General features: G+C 34.5%; 1 protein-coding gene across 6 annotated transcripts in view; it reads right to left on the reverse strand.

Annotated features, from left to right (window-relative positions):
• Positions 1 to 269: 269 nt before the first annotated feature.
• Positions 270 to 15,626, reverse strand: part of LOC148951057 (pre-mRNA-splicing regulator WTAP-like) — a 31,880-nt gene continuing 16,523 nt past the window's right edge. For 4 of the 6 annotated variants that reach the window (XM_089090596.1, XM_089090594.1, XM_089090595.1 and 1 more), the window contains 4 exons: positions 10,364 to 10,485; positions 8,137 to 8,315; positions 4,953 to 5,107; positions 271 to 1,205 (listed from right to left, as the gene is read on the reverse strand). In XM_089090596.1, the coding sequence (XP_088946722.1) occupies positions 664 to 1,205; positions 4,953 to 5,107; positions 8,137 to 8,315; positions 10,364 to 10,485 (998 nt within the window). In that variant the 3' untranslated portion in view covers positions 271 to 663. Of the gene's footprint in view, positions 1,206 to 4,952; positions 5,108 to 8,136; positions 8,316 to 10,363; positions 10,486 to 15,626 lie in introns of all 6 variants that reach the window. The other 2 variants (XM_089090598.1, XM_089090597.1) reach the window with 1 other exon arrangement.

Below are 15,626 nucleotides of genomic sequence, written 5' to 3' on the forward strand. Positions count from 1 at the left end.
TTCTTAGCAGCAAAAACACATCAATATTTTCGACCATATTCAATGTACATATTTTAGGGTGTTTTCATCATAGATAAGTAAATCGAAAACACTTAAAAATAAAATAAACAAGCAATGTTAAAACTAAAAAACAAAACAAAAATTACTCTGGAAGAGAGCAGGGTTTTTTTTTTTACTTTGCTAAAAACCCAAGTCTTTGAAGCCCCAAAACTGTTGTTTTGAAAGTAAACTTCAGGTTTTGCCTGTCCTGTTTCAAGAATATCACGGCGATTTAAGGCTCGGGTCTCGGAGAAGAAAATTCAAGCCATACTTATGTCTTTGAAGTTAACATAGGAATAGAATACCTATCTTCACGGGACCCTCAAGACGCATAAGAAATGAGGAAGTAGAAACTTGAAGACACTTCCTCATAAACTAATTTGGCCTACGAATCTATACTCAGAAGCTTAAATAGCCTAGCTTTATAGGAGCATTCCACTCTACAGCTCCAGTTATTTGATTTATAAATACTAAAGAAACTAAGCTTTTTCTAACCTCATCTTTAGAAGAACGAGCCGAATACAATCAGGATATGATATTTTTTCTTCTTTTTTTTTTTTTTTTTTTTTACAAAAATGATCTTGGGTTACAGTAAAAAATTGGTAAATAAAATTTACATTCAAATTATTCGTCATCTTTGTCCGAGTCAGCTTGTCCGTTCGGAGAAACGGCTGGTGCCATCTTAAACCTCTTCCTTAATGGAACGTCAGTCCTCTTTGTTTCACAATAGTCTGTCGGTCTAGCCTCTTGTTTAAGAGGCTCTTTCATAGCCTCTAACTCAGGAGTAGCAGTCCGTTTTCCAGATGAAACTTCATCCACTATAGACGGTACACCATGCAATGTATCATCGCTACTAGAAATCTCATGAAATGTCACTTTCATTGCCGAATCTGTATCAACATAAGTCAATCGTGAACAACACCCATTCTCAGCTAGGCTTAATAATGCCTCTGCTGTAGTCCGTTCTTCTTGCTTTATGTGATTGTGTTTCAAACTCTCTAGTGTATCACTATCATAGCAATGATTCTCTCCCCGGAGTCTATCAATCTCTTTTTGAAGTTCAGACACTTTGCTTTTGGATTCTTTGAGCTGCTGCTGCAAAAAATAAATGGTCGACTGCATTCCCTCCACATCCTCATCAAGTTCTTGCAAATATTCATCCAATTCTGAAAATAAAAATCATGGTCAGATGCTATGACAAACAGCAATGAAATACATAAAATCAATTAGTCGCATGATCTAAAACCCAATGAGCTGAAAAAAAAAGCATTGTCATTATGGTTAGTAGGAAGCTTCATTGCACAAAAGGGCAAAGAATTCTATCATGAACCCAGAGGAATGGATAAACTGTGGCTAAGAGATGAACTTATTTTTCTTCCAGTGTCCCATCCCTTGTATGAAAACCCTTGATCTCGCTCCTCTTTCCTTCCAAGAGTCAGACCAGAGTGTACAAATGTTATCATAAATTTGCAACTAGATTGTCACCAACATCGATTGGAATATCACAAATTTGTAAGAGGTGTTTGCACACACACCTGACACCCTGTTTGAATAATCATCTTTGATATTTTTTTTTTTTTTTTTTAATATGAATCTGAGGAAATTCACATTTCACCCTATTCAATACCTGATTTTGAACTTAAAAGAATTTCCCTAGTAAGGGGGGGGGGGTGCCCCGTTTAATTTCAGTTTAATTTTTTGGGAGTTTTCATGTAACAAGTAAAAACGTAAGCCCCTTGATTTTAAAAATAAGTTTTGTCCCTCCCCCTCCCCATCGAAATTTTCGCGAATATACGTCCCTGTGGCTAGTATAGCAATATGCCCAAACATTCTGTAATGCAATTTGACTGTGAAGTACAAATTCGCAAATTGAAGCGCGAATTTTTCAAAGTTGACGAAAAACCAATGGATAAATATTTTACAAGACAACAGGAATGAAGATTCAGGATAAATTATTCTTGAGGGAGACTTATGTTAGTATTTGGTTCTTCTGACATACTAAATTTTTGAATCAACATGGGTATAAAGGTTCTTAAGAGGGGGGAGGGGGGAGACCTAAATTTTTGAAAACTGAAAAGACGCCAAATGATAGTTATTATAGTCGTATTTCTTTCCTGTGGAAAGGAACGAATATTCTAAACAGATTATTCTTGAAGATAACTTATTGCTGTTTCTCTGCAGGAAAACACGAGCACAAAATTGAAAAATTTTGTGAGGCTTTAAATAAGTTTTTTAGTAGGGGGGTGCATAGGAATTGTGTGGAGGCCATTAATTATTCAATTTTTGAGATTTAAAGGCCAACTAAGAATAAACTAATAAATGATCTCAATTCTTATCCCGTCAAGGATATTAAAAATACAAGATATTCTACTTTAAAATTGTCTCAGGACCCCCTCCCCCCAGTCAGTTTTGAAGATGAAATTTAAGATCTGCAGCAACGCGAAAGTTAGAGCAAGTCCAAAATTTTAAATTACTTAACACTTCATTCATAATGTTTAAATTTGTAACTAAAACATGTTGACCTTGAGCTTGTAACAATTTGCCCTTGATGTCATGGCTATTGTCAAGTTTTCACTACTGAGTATCCTTTTACTTTTCTAGATCTTAGATCCAGATCATGTGTTAGCAACCCAAATTAGACCTTGAAATAACCAGATTCACAACACTAAGCTCTACAGCTATTGCTGTGGAGCAATGCTGGCGTTTATATCACATTTAAAATATGTGTATATTCATTCTTATCTATTCAGTTACCTTATGTATTCAACACTTTGCAGCTAAAAATAAAGGTTAGCTCAAACCTGAACAATATAGATTATTAATACAAGAGCCAAATGTTCCTGTCAGATTTTCTCAGATCTATACACATTAAAGAGGCTGTCAGAAGTCTGTTTTCGAAAGGCCAATCCAATATTCTATTTTCCTGAAGCTTATCCTCTTTTTCACACATCTCATTAAGAGGTTTAATCTCTTATGCTTGGTCTATTCTTATAGGACTCTAACCATCGGTATGATCATAGGAAGATAAAAAATTCTAATAACTCATGAAAAAAAAAAAAAATTTTTCCTGTTATTTCAGATTTGTTGCAGCATGGATGTGACTGAGACAAACAGCTGACAAATACTCTTTTCTTAAACTACTGCAAGAAGTTTTCTATATTAAAAATTATACAGTGAATGAAAGATAATTTCTGGAAATAAACTATATTCGTTTTCATTCGAAACAGTTTAAAACTAGACAGCGCATATAAACACTTTAAAATTCCGTATTTCAGAAGAAGTCTCAACATAGAGGGATTTACTGTAAGGGAAAGTTAAAGAAAAAAGAAAGAATATTGTCAGGAAATTTTCCACTTAAATATTTACATGTGAAATAAATGCTCTGTATACACGATGTTTATTTATAGGAAGTTAACATTGTTTTAATAAAACATTCATATATGTTGTTGTCCCCATAATAGACCATACTTTTCTAGTATATACTTCCGGCAAGTATTTAGGCAGATGAACGTCTACAGCAGTTACGAATAGACTTAAAAGGTTATTTTAGGGGAGGGGAGGATAAGGAGCCATAGCCTGTGTTATCTTTTTTCTTGGATGAGATGGATTGATCATCCATAATATTTTTTAAAGGTTATATAGTTCGATTTATGGATATTGATTGTGGTAGCTACCTGTCAAGCAAAGAAATGCTCGTTGTTGACTGGCAGGTCAAGGATTATCAGGCACCAATTATCGTATATCAACGTTGGAATGATACGTGCCACGACATATTTTCTAATGTTTGTAAAAGTAACAATTGCTGGTACGAATAGAGCTCGGGAAATATGGATAACCTTGTGATTAAGAACAGGCAGAGTACTCGGACAGGTGTTGCTATTTGCAATAAGGGTAATACGATACCTCATAAAATCTTCCTATCTCGTCCATTAAAACCTTTTTTAGTTAGTGTGGTCAAACGACTCAGCGGTCATGCCATAACTAACAGAGCTTGCATAAGAAATCTGAACAAACGACAGAAAAATAGAAACAGACACCTAATTTCCCGGAAATCTTAGAAAAACCACTCAACTCCCTCTGCTTTGTGTCTAGATACGTAGACATTAAGTATTAATGAAATTTACATGATCAGCAACTGTAATTTTCATTTTTAGATTAAGTGGAGTAAGATTTTCTTTTTAAAGTTCAGGAAAGGATAGTCCGTAGAAAAATTGTAGCATACCTGTCCAGAAAACGCTAACAGTTTAAAGGAATTATCATCTGAGTAGATTGGCTATTATTGTTGGCTATATATAATTTGTAAGTTCCCTGCAGCGTACCCGCTTTGATTGACAAACATGTCGACAAAAGGGAAGTAGGTTTCACAGACTTTTTAGTCAAATTTCACAGTTAAGCTACAAGTTCTCCACAGTTTTCGATAATATTTAGTCCCTGGGAGAATTCACTAATGGGCTCTTTGCCTTTGAGATAGTCTGATGACATTGAGGTTCTCAAAAAGACTATTAAGCTATCGCATGGCCTTAAGGTTGATGAAAGTCTAGCGCAATTTATGAATAGATTAAAATAGGGAGGGGGGGGGGAGATGGATAAGGAATTATAGTTTGCGTGATTTTTTGGGGACGAAAAGGAGATGTTTGATTTTAATTATTATTATCATTGAGTTTTTTTTAGATGAATTTATGGACAATTATTGTTGTAGTTATCTGCCTTCAGAGCTTTGTTTCTTCTCGGACGGCTACTTGTTAGATGATTTAAAGATATATTGTTTTAAACAAACTTCAATTCTATTCTGGCTCAGGGAAATAAAATTCTGGTCAATCAGCTGATATGCAGGTAGCAAATAATGCACGAAATGAGGCATAGGAAACTGCTGTTTTCACTGTTAATTGATACAAATAATAGGTCCAAACTACCTGATTGTGATTTCTTCATTTCTTCAGTAAGGTTTCTCTGTAGAGCCAGGTCGCTTTCTAGCTTGGCAAGTCTACCTGAGGCAATCATTTTACCTAACTCCTCATTTTCTTGATACAGTAATCGACACTTGGCCATTAACCGCTTACCAGTATTGCTGTAATATAAAAGGAAATCAACACCCATTTAAGCTTTGATGCAGCACATGAAGTTTAATTACAATTAAATATGTTCGTTTGTCCATTTTTGCCAGAATTCCGAGCCTAGTTTCATTTACTTTACTAGTTCAATAATAAGTAGATTTTGCCAGTTTTTTTTCTGTTATTCTTAGCTAACTTGGAACTTTTTTTTTTGCCGAACGGATAGTTAATTAGAAAGTTGACTACGAAACTGCTATTAAGAATTCTTCTTTCTTAGATATCAACAAAGTTTATAGCAAGGAATTCGAACTCGACAGCACATGCTTGCCTCCATGGTCAAAGGCTTGCAAAATATGACGATTCATTCATTCATAGGGTTTTCCAGATTGAATGATAAAGCTGTTTATTAAAATCGCTCACTCAGAGGCTGTATTTTTACTACTAGATGAATCTGGTCTATTTCATTGTTTTGACTTTCAAGCCTCACCTTCCTGAACCATATGATATTTCTAATTCATTGTAAGGTTCACGCTATAGCAACTTCAAATTTTCTGCCAAACTTTTATGTTCTGTTTGCAAAAGCCTGGTGAACTTCAGGCCAATAGAGCGCAAAATGCAAAAAAGTAGATTAGTTAGTTAACTAAATTTTGTTTAAATCAAATGTAACTCGAAATAAGGAAATTTTCAGCATGGCCACGCCCAAAATTTTGTTTGACAGATAACACATAAACGGATATTATTACCAGACAAACCTGAAAAAATACAGTTCCACAAAAAAGAAGCGATGTTACCCATTTTCTCCTTCCATTAGGATTTTAAGAGTAGCTAAATTTCCCCTCCCTCCTTGAAAATTTAAGCATTTGGACAAGAGCTTTTGTTTATTCTAGGGATCATTGAGGAATCTAGGTATCCATCATCTTCTAGTGACACAAGGATATAACAAATGTTTCTATAAAGTAGAAACACACAAACAAATACACAACCACGGCAACATCAGTAGCATAATAGCGTTTAAAAATGAATCTCAAACAGAAGGTTTATTTTGTTCTTTTTTTTTTTTACAAGAAACATTGCTTTACTGTGAAAATGGCGAATACCTACTGGTTGATAGTCCCTTTATCCAGTTTAATCGCAAAGTTTTATATATTTCCTCAACCTTTGCTTAAAAGAATCAATAGATGCCTGTGATAGGACAATTCCCCTTGGCAGTCGGCTTCACACAGATATGTTCCCCTGAGCAAAGCTATTTTTCAAGCGCAATTTTCTAGATGTTTCCTCTTTTGGGTAATCAGACGCAGCTGTTTGTATGAAAGGTGACCCCAACCCAACCAATTTGATCCAATTTAAATTAAGACAAAAAGAAAAACTGTAACTAAAACAGCAGTGCTCAGTTGTTGGACACTGACAAGCTCCTCCCTCCATTCGACGTTGTGAAACTCGTGCTTTTATCGTGCACCAGCGAATTCATTTTTAGAAGTTTTCCTAGTCTAGTCTTCAATATCTGTTTATCTGCAGTAAAATTCAAGCTTCAAATCTCCTGTCTTCGTTGAAAGAAGTAAATTTACCAACACAAAAAAAGAAAAAAGAAAGAAAAAAAACCCAACATACATCTCAGTGATTTCTTTTCTAAGAGCACTTAATCTAGATACCATAATTAATAATACTAAATGTAAATTAAGATGACCTCCATCTTTGTATTATACTAAGCATATTGAAAGAACTATGTTGAATCTACACATTTTTTTTTGTAGATTGCAACTGGATAGGTCTATAAATTCTATCCACGTGATCCTGCCAAGCAACAGCAAGACAGTGGCTCTTCATTTTTACAATCGTGATTATAGGGGGGTTTCAAGTGATTATGGCAATTCGTGATTATAGGTTGATCTAGGGTGATTCGAGCACAAATCACCCAAGAACAACTAGTTTATTAGTTCTTATAAAAGTATTACAAGATCAAGCCGATTTTAAGCCTTAAAACTTCAAGTTTTGCAAATAAAAAATATGACTTGCAAACACTTAAAGAGCATGCAATAAAATATACCTCAATACCTAGCTGAACACTTTTAAATGGAGCTGAATAATTTATTTGCGGCTACAATTGCTGAACTGAAGAACTAATAGAGGGTTAATCAATGTTAGCAACTTGACAACATTGAAATCAGACAATCGTGCTGCCAATCTACATATTAGATTCTGTAACAAAAAGGTTTGTACTACCAGTACTTCTAAAATCTTTTCTAGGTCTTAACTAGACACAATCAGCATGAAAGGTATAATATAAACTGGTACTTGTATGATAAACCCCCTACCACTCAAGTTGTTCATTCTTTGACGCATTGGAGAACTGTTTATTTTTTATTAGGTTTTTTCAGCTTAGTGCGAGACAAGACAAAGAGAAGTGAAAGAATAGTGAAGTGAAAGAATAGATCATTGGAATGTGTAAAGTTAGAAAACAATTCTAACACATTAAGTGTACCTAACACATTAGGCAAGTAGAACCACTATACTTTACCCCCCCCCCCCTAATATGCAAATATAAAGCCCAAATTTGTTTATAAAATATTATATTTTTATCATATCTAGGTATATTTCAATAGGATCAAGCTTCAGAAAAACATATTAGAATAATATTAGGTAGGGGGTATATCATACAAGTACCTATAAACATTCTAAAACTATATCATCTTAAATCTTTTTTTTAGTTAAGTTTTTATTCTGCCTCATTGTAAAGCCAAACTTAGCAATAATTCAGTTTGAAAATATTTTTTACTCTTCTGTCATCTTACTCTACAAAAAAGAGTGAGACATGGAAATTACCTAAAAAAAAAACAACAAAACTGCTTTAGTTTTGCAAAGTTTTTTTTTTTTTTATTTGATTGCAGCACAGGAAACCCAAAAAGGATTGAAATAACTACCTTAACATCATACTTTATTTTGATGTCTAGTATATTTTCTTCCTTGTGATGATAATCACGGTCTCCCCTCTATTTCAACCTTAACAATTGTTTGGGTCATGGAATAAATTAGGAGAAAAAATTCTAACCTGTCAGGGGTGAACTTCCAGGCACTAAGCTCATTTTGAGTTTCTTCAAGACGAGCTCGGGCATATTCAAGTTCCTTTCTCAGTTTTTGTACAAGAATATTGATTGCTGGATCTAGAAGAGCTGATCGGAGTGCAGCAGCACCAGGAGTTTGACTAGCTTTTAGTTCTTGAATCTGGGACTAAAAAATGAGAATACATGAAATAAGTTTAAAAAGATAAACAAAAATTTGAGAAATAAAAAAATCCGTGACAAAAAATAAAATAAATATTACCATTATACTGATAAATATACCCAGCAGATCAGGAACACACATAAAACAGAACTTTAAGTTCTGTTTTCTGTTTAGTTCTGTCAACACTAATATTACCAATTCCAAAACCTAGCTCTTTTAAATTTTCTAAAAGATAGAAGACATAAGTTGTTCTTATTACTCTATAGGATGTTACAAAGGGACGAAGAAAACAAATCGATTTTTTATTTATTCAAGGGTTTATTTGAAATTTTTTTTTAAATATTTTTTTTTACTCAGTTCTGTCTTGGAGAAAGGGAAGAGGAGTTCAAGTTGTGAATCGTGTCAGAAAAACCTTTCTCAAGCTCCACCAACAACATTCACTCAAAGCCAATACACGATGTACGCCTTTTTACTTAGCACAAGTAAGTATGTTACTTCAGAAACACAGGTCTAATATAGTAGAGAAAACAGGTCGTCCATGGTTGGGGTGGGAGGATGTGGTAAAGAAAGATTTAATGAACATGGGAGCTTCTGGCAAGGGTGTAAAGAGGGAGGCTTCGAATGTATTAGGATTGAGGAGCGTGCGTAGCTGTGTCAGCGTCAGGTGACTTGGTACAGCAGTGAATAGTTAGTAGTAGCAGTAATATTTTAGGTTCTCTTTTTGGGCTAATTGCCCTCTGTTATGTTCTTTTTTCCTCCCTTATATGTTGTCATTTTAGAATTTGCAATTATTCATCAACTTCCATTTGTTATCTCAAATTTCGTAAATTTCTACTTGGATTTCAAATTCACTTTAGTAACAATAAACTAATAGAGACAGTTTAAATTAATGAACTACTGAATAGCTAAGACTGAAATTGATTAGTTCTGTACATCTGAAAAATTCTCTCTATTCATGAACCTTTACCCATTTCCTAGAACGCAAAAAGTTATTGAGATGTTTAAATTTCTCGTTACTTTATTTTATGAAGTCTATTCAGTTGTTTTTCTAGGCCTGTTGCTTTGTATTCATAAATAGCTGCTTTGAGTGTTTTTATAATTTTATTCTTATTGTTATGCTCAACTTTGAGTGAAATAAATATAACCAATGCAATGACACATCCAGGGAAGCGGGGGGAGGTGTTATTTCGTGCCCCAAAAACCCTTCATTTTAACGATTTCCAGAGCACTTCTGGTTCAAAGTATCAAGTATTTTCTTATAAATGCCCCCCCCCACCGCCACTAAAAAAATCCTGCATTCATATAAGATAAGATTTATTTAAAAAAGCCTGTGGGCCATAGCAACACATAATACAATCTATATACAAACACTGGGGAACAAAATACAGTTTTAGATAGTAAAAATCAAAAAAGGAAAAAAGAAAAAGAACAACAAAACGACAAAAAAGAAACACACCAAGGTTCGACTTTTAACCAACAAACACCATATAATAAATTCAAATCATAAAAATAGTATCAGGATATCCCCTCAAACATGATTCCCTATATTTAGTCCCTAAACGAAGAAACTTACACAACTGTTTAATAGCACATGCGTTCCTCTCAGCCATCCGCTCTATTAACCAGCATTCGCTCCCAAACACTCGTCCGAAACATTCATTCCGCAACTCAGACAGCTCTTCACACTCGGATACAAAATAAAATTTACTTCTCTAACCGAAACTCAAGCTATCCCATCTTACCAACAACAAATTCTTCAAATTCTTAATATTCAACCCAACTCTAAAGCAAACCTCCTCCCCCCAACCGTGTTTACCTTGGGAGTAAAACAACAATGATAAAGAGCGGTGCTTATGAGCATATATTAACTCAAACAATACAAATTACAATTAAAAAAGTGAATTATATTAATTGAGCCTTTTATGAAGGTTATGAAGCGATTCCCTTAAATTTTCTTTTACTATAATTCTCAGAATTTCAGTGTTTACTTGAACTGCTACTATCACCTAAATAAATTAACCTTTTACAGAAAAACGATAATTATGAAAACTTACTGCTATGTCTTGCACTTCGTGTTCTTTATTTGCCAGTCTCATCACCAGTACATTTTCTCTGCGGGTTGCTTCATTTATTTGCAGACGTAATTTCTCTTCCGTCTCCTTCAAAGTTGAAAGCTCTACAAAAAAAAAAAAAAATATAAAAAAATTAGTAAATATATGCATATTTTCTAATTTAATTTGATATGGATTTTATATCGGAAGTATTAAGTAAGAAGCTCAATATTTCACTCTACCAGGAAACTTGGCAGCCAATAAGACAGCAAGTTCTATACCCAATATCTGCATGTAAAAGAACAGATGATTCCCCCTTGGTTTTTTTTTTTTTTTTTTTTTTTTTTTTTTTTTTTTTTTACAGAAGTTCCAGATATTTTGAGAAACATCAACAATATTTTTGAGACTTCAATTGACCCTTCTTAAACAAAAATGGGCATTTTACCTTTTTTTATTTCATCAGGTGGAATACTTATTATACTATAACAGTCAAATACTATGCTCATGGAGTATACTTACTATTTAGAGTACTAGCGGTTTTGATTTTTACAGTGTCTATTTTATATCCAGGAAGAAGGATCTCAGATTTTTAATTAAAAAAAAACTATCAGACAAATAATCATTTTGTCATGAACAGTTTATCTGTAATCCATTTGTGTCAAATAAGCCATCTTCATGTTAAGGAGTGTCTGGTGATCCATTAGGAGCAAGGTCAATAGGGGAGGGGTGGGATTGGTTGGATCTGATTTCTTCTGTTCTCCAAGTTCTTCTGAACTGCTTTGCAATCAATTGTTAGAGAAATGAAAAGATGGACAGACGAGCTGAACCTGCCTATGAAGTTTTTTTTTTTTCATTTGCAGTATAGTCCAGAACTCCAACCTTCATTAAGAGTATCTTATAAAACTTAGAGCTTGTACAAAATCTACAGAACAGATAGTACCTCTTTAAGGCAACTGATCTATTCAACCATAACACTAGTGTCTAAATTCTGACAGAAAAAAACTTTAATCTTTTGGTCGTCAGTACAACTTTTCTTGCCCTCACATTTATCAGCACTGGCTATCACCATTCCGTTTGAATGGGCAAAGAACCTCAATAGTTACATCCATGGTAGACCACTCGTTAGAGTGAAGTACAAGATCATTGATCTTAACATCACAAATGTTTTGGCTGAAGGAGTTGTCCATTGGCTCTTTTCAGGCACAACATATTTATATCATAGCTAGAGGGCATTCATGTCCTTCACGATGCATTAACTATAATTTTATGTCTTACAGATCATTGGATTTGTAAGATAATTTCAGGATTGTAACCAGTTTCCTTAAGGCTGTTCACTACCTTAATGCAGTAGTTCTCAAACTTATTTAGACACTGTACCCCTTTTCACCCACAAAACATTTTAGGCAGCCCTTCTCAGTTACCGATACTAAGTAAATAATAGCTAAAATATAAATAAAATTGCTAGTCCTAGAGTTAAAGGTTGTTTTATTTTTTGTTGACCGGCCGTGTACCCCCTAAAAAATTTCGCACCCCCAAGAGATACGCGTACAGCAGTTTGAGAACCACTGCCTTAATGAACCGCCCTGTCTCATCCAAACTATTCAGAACTGATTCTGTGGTCTTGCCATAGCTTGTATAGCTTTGATAAGAGAGTGTACAAACAATAGAAAACTGGAAGTCAATATCTACTTTCCTGGAAATCCTAGAAAAACCATTTAACTTTTGTTTTGTGCCAGAGATAGAGATATTCAGAATTAATGAAACTTACATCATTAGAAAGCAAAAAGTTTTGTTTTATTTATTGAATGGAGCAGAATCTTCTTTTCAGAGTTCAGGAAAGGGCAGTTCCTGAAAATTCTTGTACACCTGCTCAGAAAAAACTAAAAATCAGCTAAAAAAAAGTATCACTGAATAATGTGACAGAAAGTTTCCTGTTATGCTAACTGCTTTGATTGATATTTGCAGACACAGGATGCACATTATTTATGATACATGTACACTGATTAGACAGCGTTTAGCTGAACAATTAGTAAAAAATTATATATATATATATATATATATATATATATTTTTAAAAAGCCTTTGATTTGCTTTTGAAGTAAATTTCAAATCATCCATCAATTTTTACCGAAATAAATTCGGAAGCGTCCTGTAGTACTGAGAAAATTTACTAATGAGGCCCTTGTCCATGAGACTGTCAGTTGATGCCGAGACTTGCAAAATGAAATTTACAGTATTGAGTGCCCTCAGTGCCCCTTCACTAATATATTTTACCAAGATTTAGCCGGCTCTAATTTCAGGAGTCAGTTGAATTCAGATCCGTTTATAATAGAGATCTAGTAAGCAACCAGGAATGAATCCACCCAAAAATTAAATGTTCAATTGATTTAAACTTGGTTAAGGCCAATCCTATCAAAATTCTTCATATAATTTTTTGATCAACTAATACCCAGAGTATACTAAAAAATTTAACACAAAAGAAAGATGATAAACGCGAAATAAAATAAATAAGAAGTGAAAGATTGGGAAGAGCTGAGGGAGCCTGTAAGAGCTCAAGAATGTTTGTACACCAAGAAAACAATGACTAGATGAGATTTGGGATAAAGGCAAATAGATATGAGTACTAGGAGCATTTATTGATTTTAGCATTTAAATTATTAATTGCAAATGGCGAAATCTGATCACTAGCATCAACTAATACTTGGTTTTGGAGCATGCTCAATTTTGGTATTAGCAAAATCACATTGTGAATGGTACTTTATTTTTACCTGTGCTGCTCCCAGTGTCTGTCAAAGACCTTTTCACTGGAAATCTCTCTTTGCTTAGGTACTGAGTTCTCACTATCACTGTCAAGATCTGGATAAGTCAAGTCCAAGCTATGGTATTCATCACCATTACTACAGCCAGTGTAACCAGTTTCTTCAATGTTATCAGAATCATGATTGGTGATTCAAATGGACAGCATTCATTGACCTGGTTTCTGCACTCCAATACCATACAGAAATTTTTTTACCCCATTATCCTAGTTTTGTGCAAATAAAGTGCTTTGTATAATGCTATCATCTCTGACAGACTACTGAGTTAGCCCTTGAATCAGTTATAGTAAAATACTGTTTTAGTGGAATTCTGAAACTCTAGAGGCTACTACGGATTGGTCAAAGAATGTTGACACCAGTGTGAACATCTTTTAGTGTCTTGAAAACAAGGATTTAGTATCCCAAAATAGTCTAGCTCTCAATGCTTTTCATCATGTAATGAGCTGCAGTGCCTACAAAATTACATCCTATTCTTGAAATCCAGTAGGCTGTACCCTCTCTTTAAAGTCTTCCTGGAGTTTATCTTTAATCCGCCTGTCCCATCTTTTCTTTGCTCTAACTTAGATGTTCTGCAATAGTACAAGCTGGGGAGTTGACAATATTTCCTGAAAGTTCAGAAATGAAAGCTATTGCTCCTAACTTTTCAAATATTGAAATTTGCAGCTTTTTAATGCAAGTCCTTTTACTACACAGCTTGTTCAGCTTCAGCTGCTGCTGCATTGTGGACTTAAAATAATTCTTGTAACATTTTCTTTTGCAAATTGTCAAGTCTATGGAGCAGTAGTAATTTTGGGATTACTCCTAGTCTTAAAGAGACTATAGTATTTCTTAATGTTGCCCATATTCCTATTTTACTGCTCAACAGAGAATTTCCTGTCATTGCCACATGTCATATCATAATGTTGTAATTGCAACCTGATCACATTGCTATCTCTAATCAGAATTCAGTTGGACAGATTTTGGTTGGAAAATTGTCACACTGGGACTCTGTTTGTATAAACTGAATGAAAACGTAAAAAAAACAACAAACAACTGACTGCTTTGTTGCACCTCATATCTACTCTTTTAATTCACATCAACAGATATTCAGAATTTGTTTGTATAAACTGAATGAAAACATAAAAAAAAACTGACTGCTTTGTTGCACCTCATATCTACTCTTTTAATTCACATCAACAGATATTCACCCGACTCTAATAGTCTAACCTCAAAGAAACAAAAAAATTCAGTTAAAACAGCCCCTTTTAAGTATCATAACCAGAATGATCTTCTTTCCTAAAGTTCCCTCATGGCAGGGCTCGGAATAATCCCTGCTCATTAGAAAAGGGACTTGACGACCTGTCAAGTGTTTGACCCCCCCCCCAAATGTTTGTTTGACTCGTAAAACCGTAACAAACATGAATATTAACAAATTTTGTATGCGTTTTTTGATGTTTTTTATGTACCCCCTCCCCCAAAAAAATCTTTGAGTACCCCCCCCTCCGAAAAAGAAATCCTTGGTACGGCCTTGGGTCGGAGGGATTTTGATTGTCACTCATGGTCAATTATTCCTTTTCTCATGAATCAGAAGCGGTGGTCAGGTCACCCTAAGAATCATCATACCCATAAGCCTCAGAAGGAACTCAGTTTCTGTGGAGACGGATCACAGTTGTCTTTGTTTTTTCCATTTTCTTCTGGTTCAAACTTTCAGTTATGTTTATTTAAAACAAAATAAGAAAGGAACTTCAAGACTAGAAATAAGTAAAAATAATCCGTAAGACTTCAGCTTGCATGCTAACTCATTCACTTCTTTGAGAGATGTTAACTTGATTATCATGTCCAATTTCCTCTTTTGTATATCCTTTTCAGCCCGTTCTTTTTGATCTATTTTGTTTCTTCATCTTCTCGCGTTTTCATGACATTCTCTAGTAGGGAATTGGCCAAGGCGATGTCCACGGAATCCTTTCAGGTCCATCGTTGCCTTTCACTACTAGTCTTTCAAGAGGTAAATTTTCACTCCCAATGAAATACATCATCAGATGGCAGCTCACAACTGGATCTCAACAATCTGTAGCTCTTTTTTCCTTCACTGTTTGCAGTTTCACCTTATTCAAGAATAAAGTGAGCTTCATCCATGTCCTTCATAAGATTTTGTTTACAGTCAGGGTGAAATGCATCAGTTATCAAGTACATAGCTTTCTTCACACTAATCAACATCCCAGGCGATAGCTTACCAGGGAACATGGTTTCTAAGACATCAATAATTCCATTACACAAAGCTACAGACATCAAAGGTTGCAGGGATGTGAGTACCCAGGTGATTTCTGCTTTGTATGCAGCATCTTTGTCACAAAACATCACAAAAGTTTTTACCTCCATTGCTAGCTGATGGCTTTTCTGATTGTGACTGCTGCCTAGCAATCCACACAATCGTAACTGTAACAGATTGAGATGGATTACAACCTGTTTTT

This window comes from Artemia sp. Qi Xiang Cuo, chromosome 6 (assembly GCF_049724085.1).
Source record: "Artemia sp. Qi Xiang Cuo chromosome 6, ASM4972408v1, whole genome shotgun sequence".
NCBI lineage: Eukaryota > Metazoa > Arthropoda > Branchiopoda > Anostraca > Artemiidae > Artemia > Artemia sp. Qi Xiang Cuo.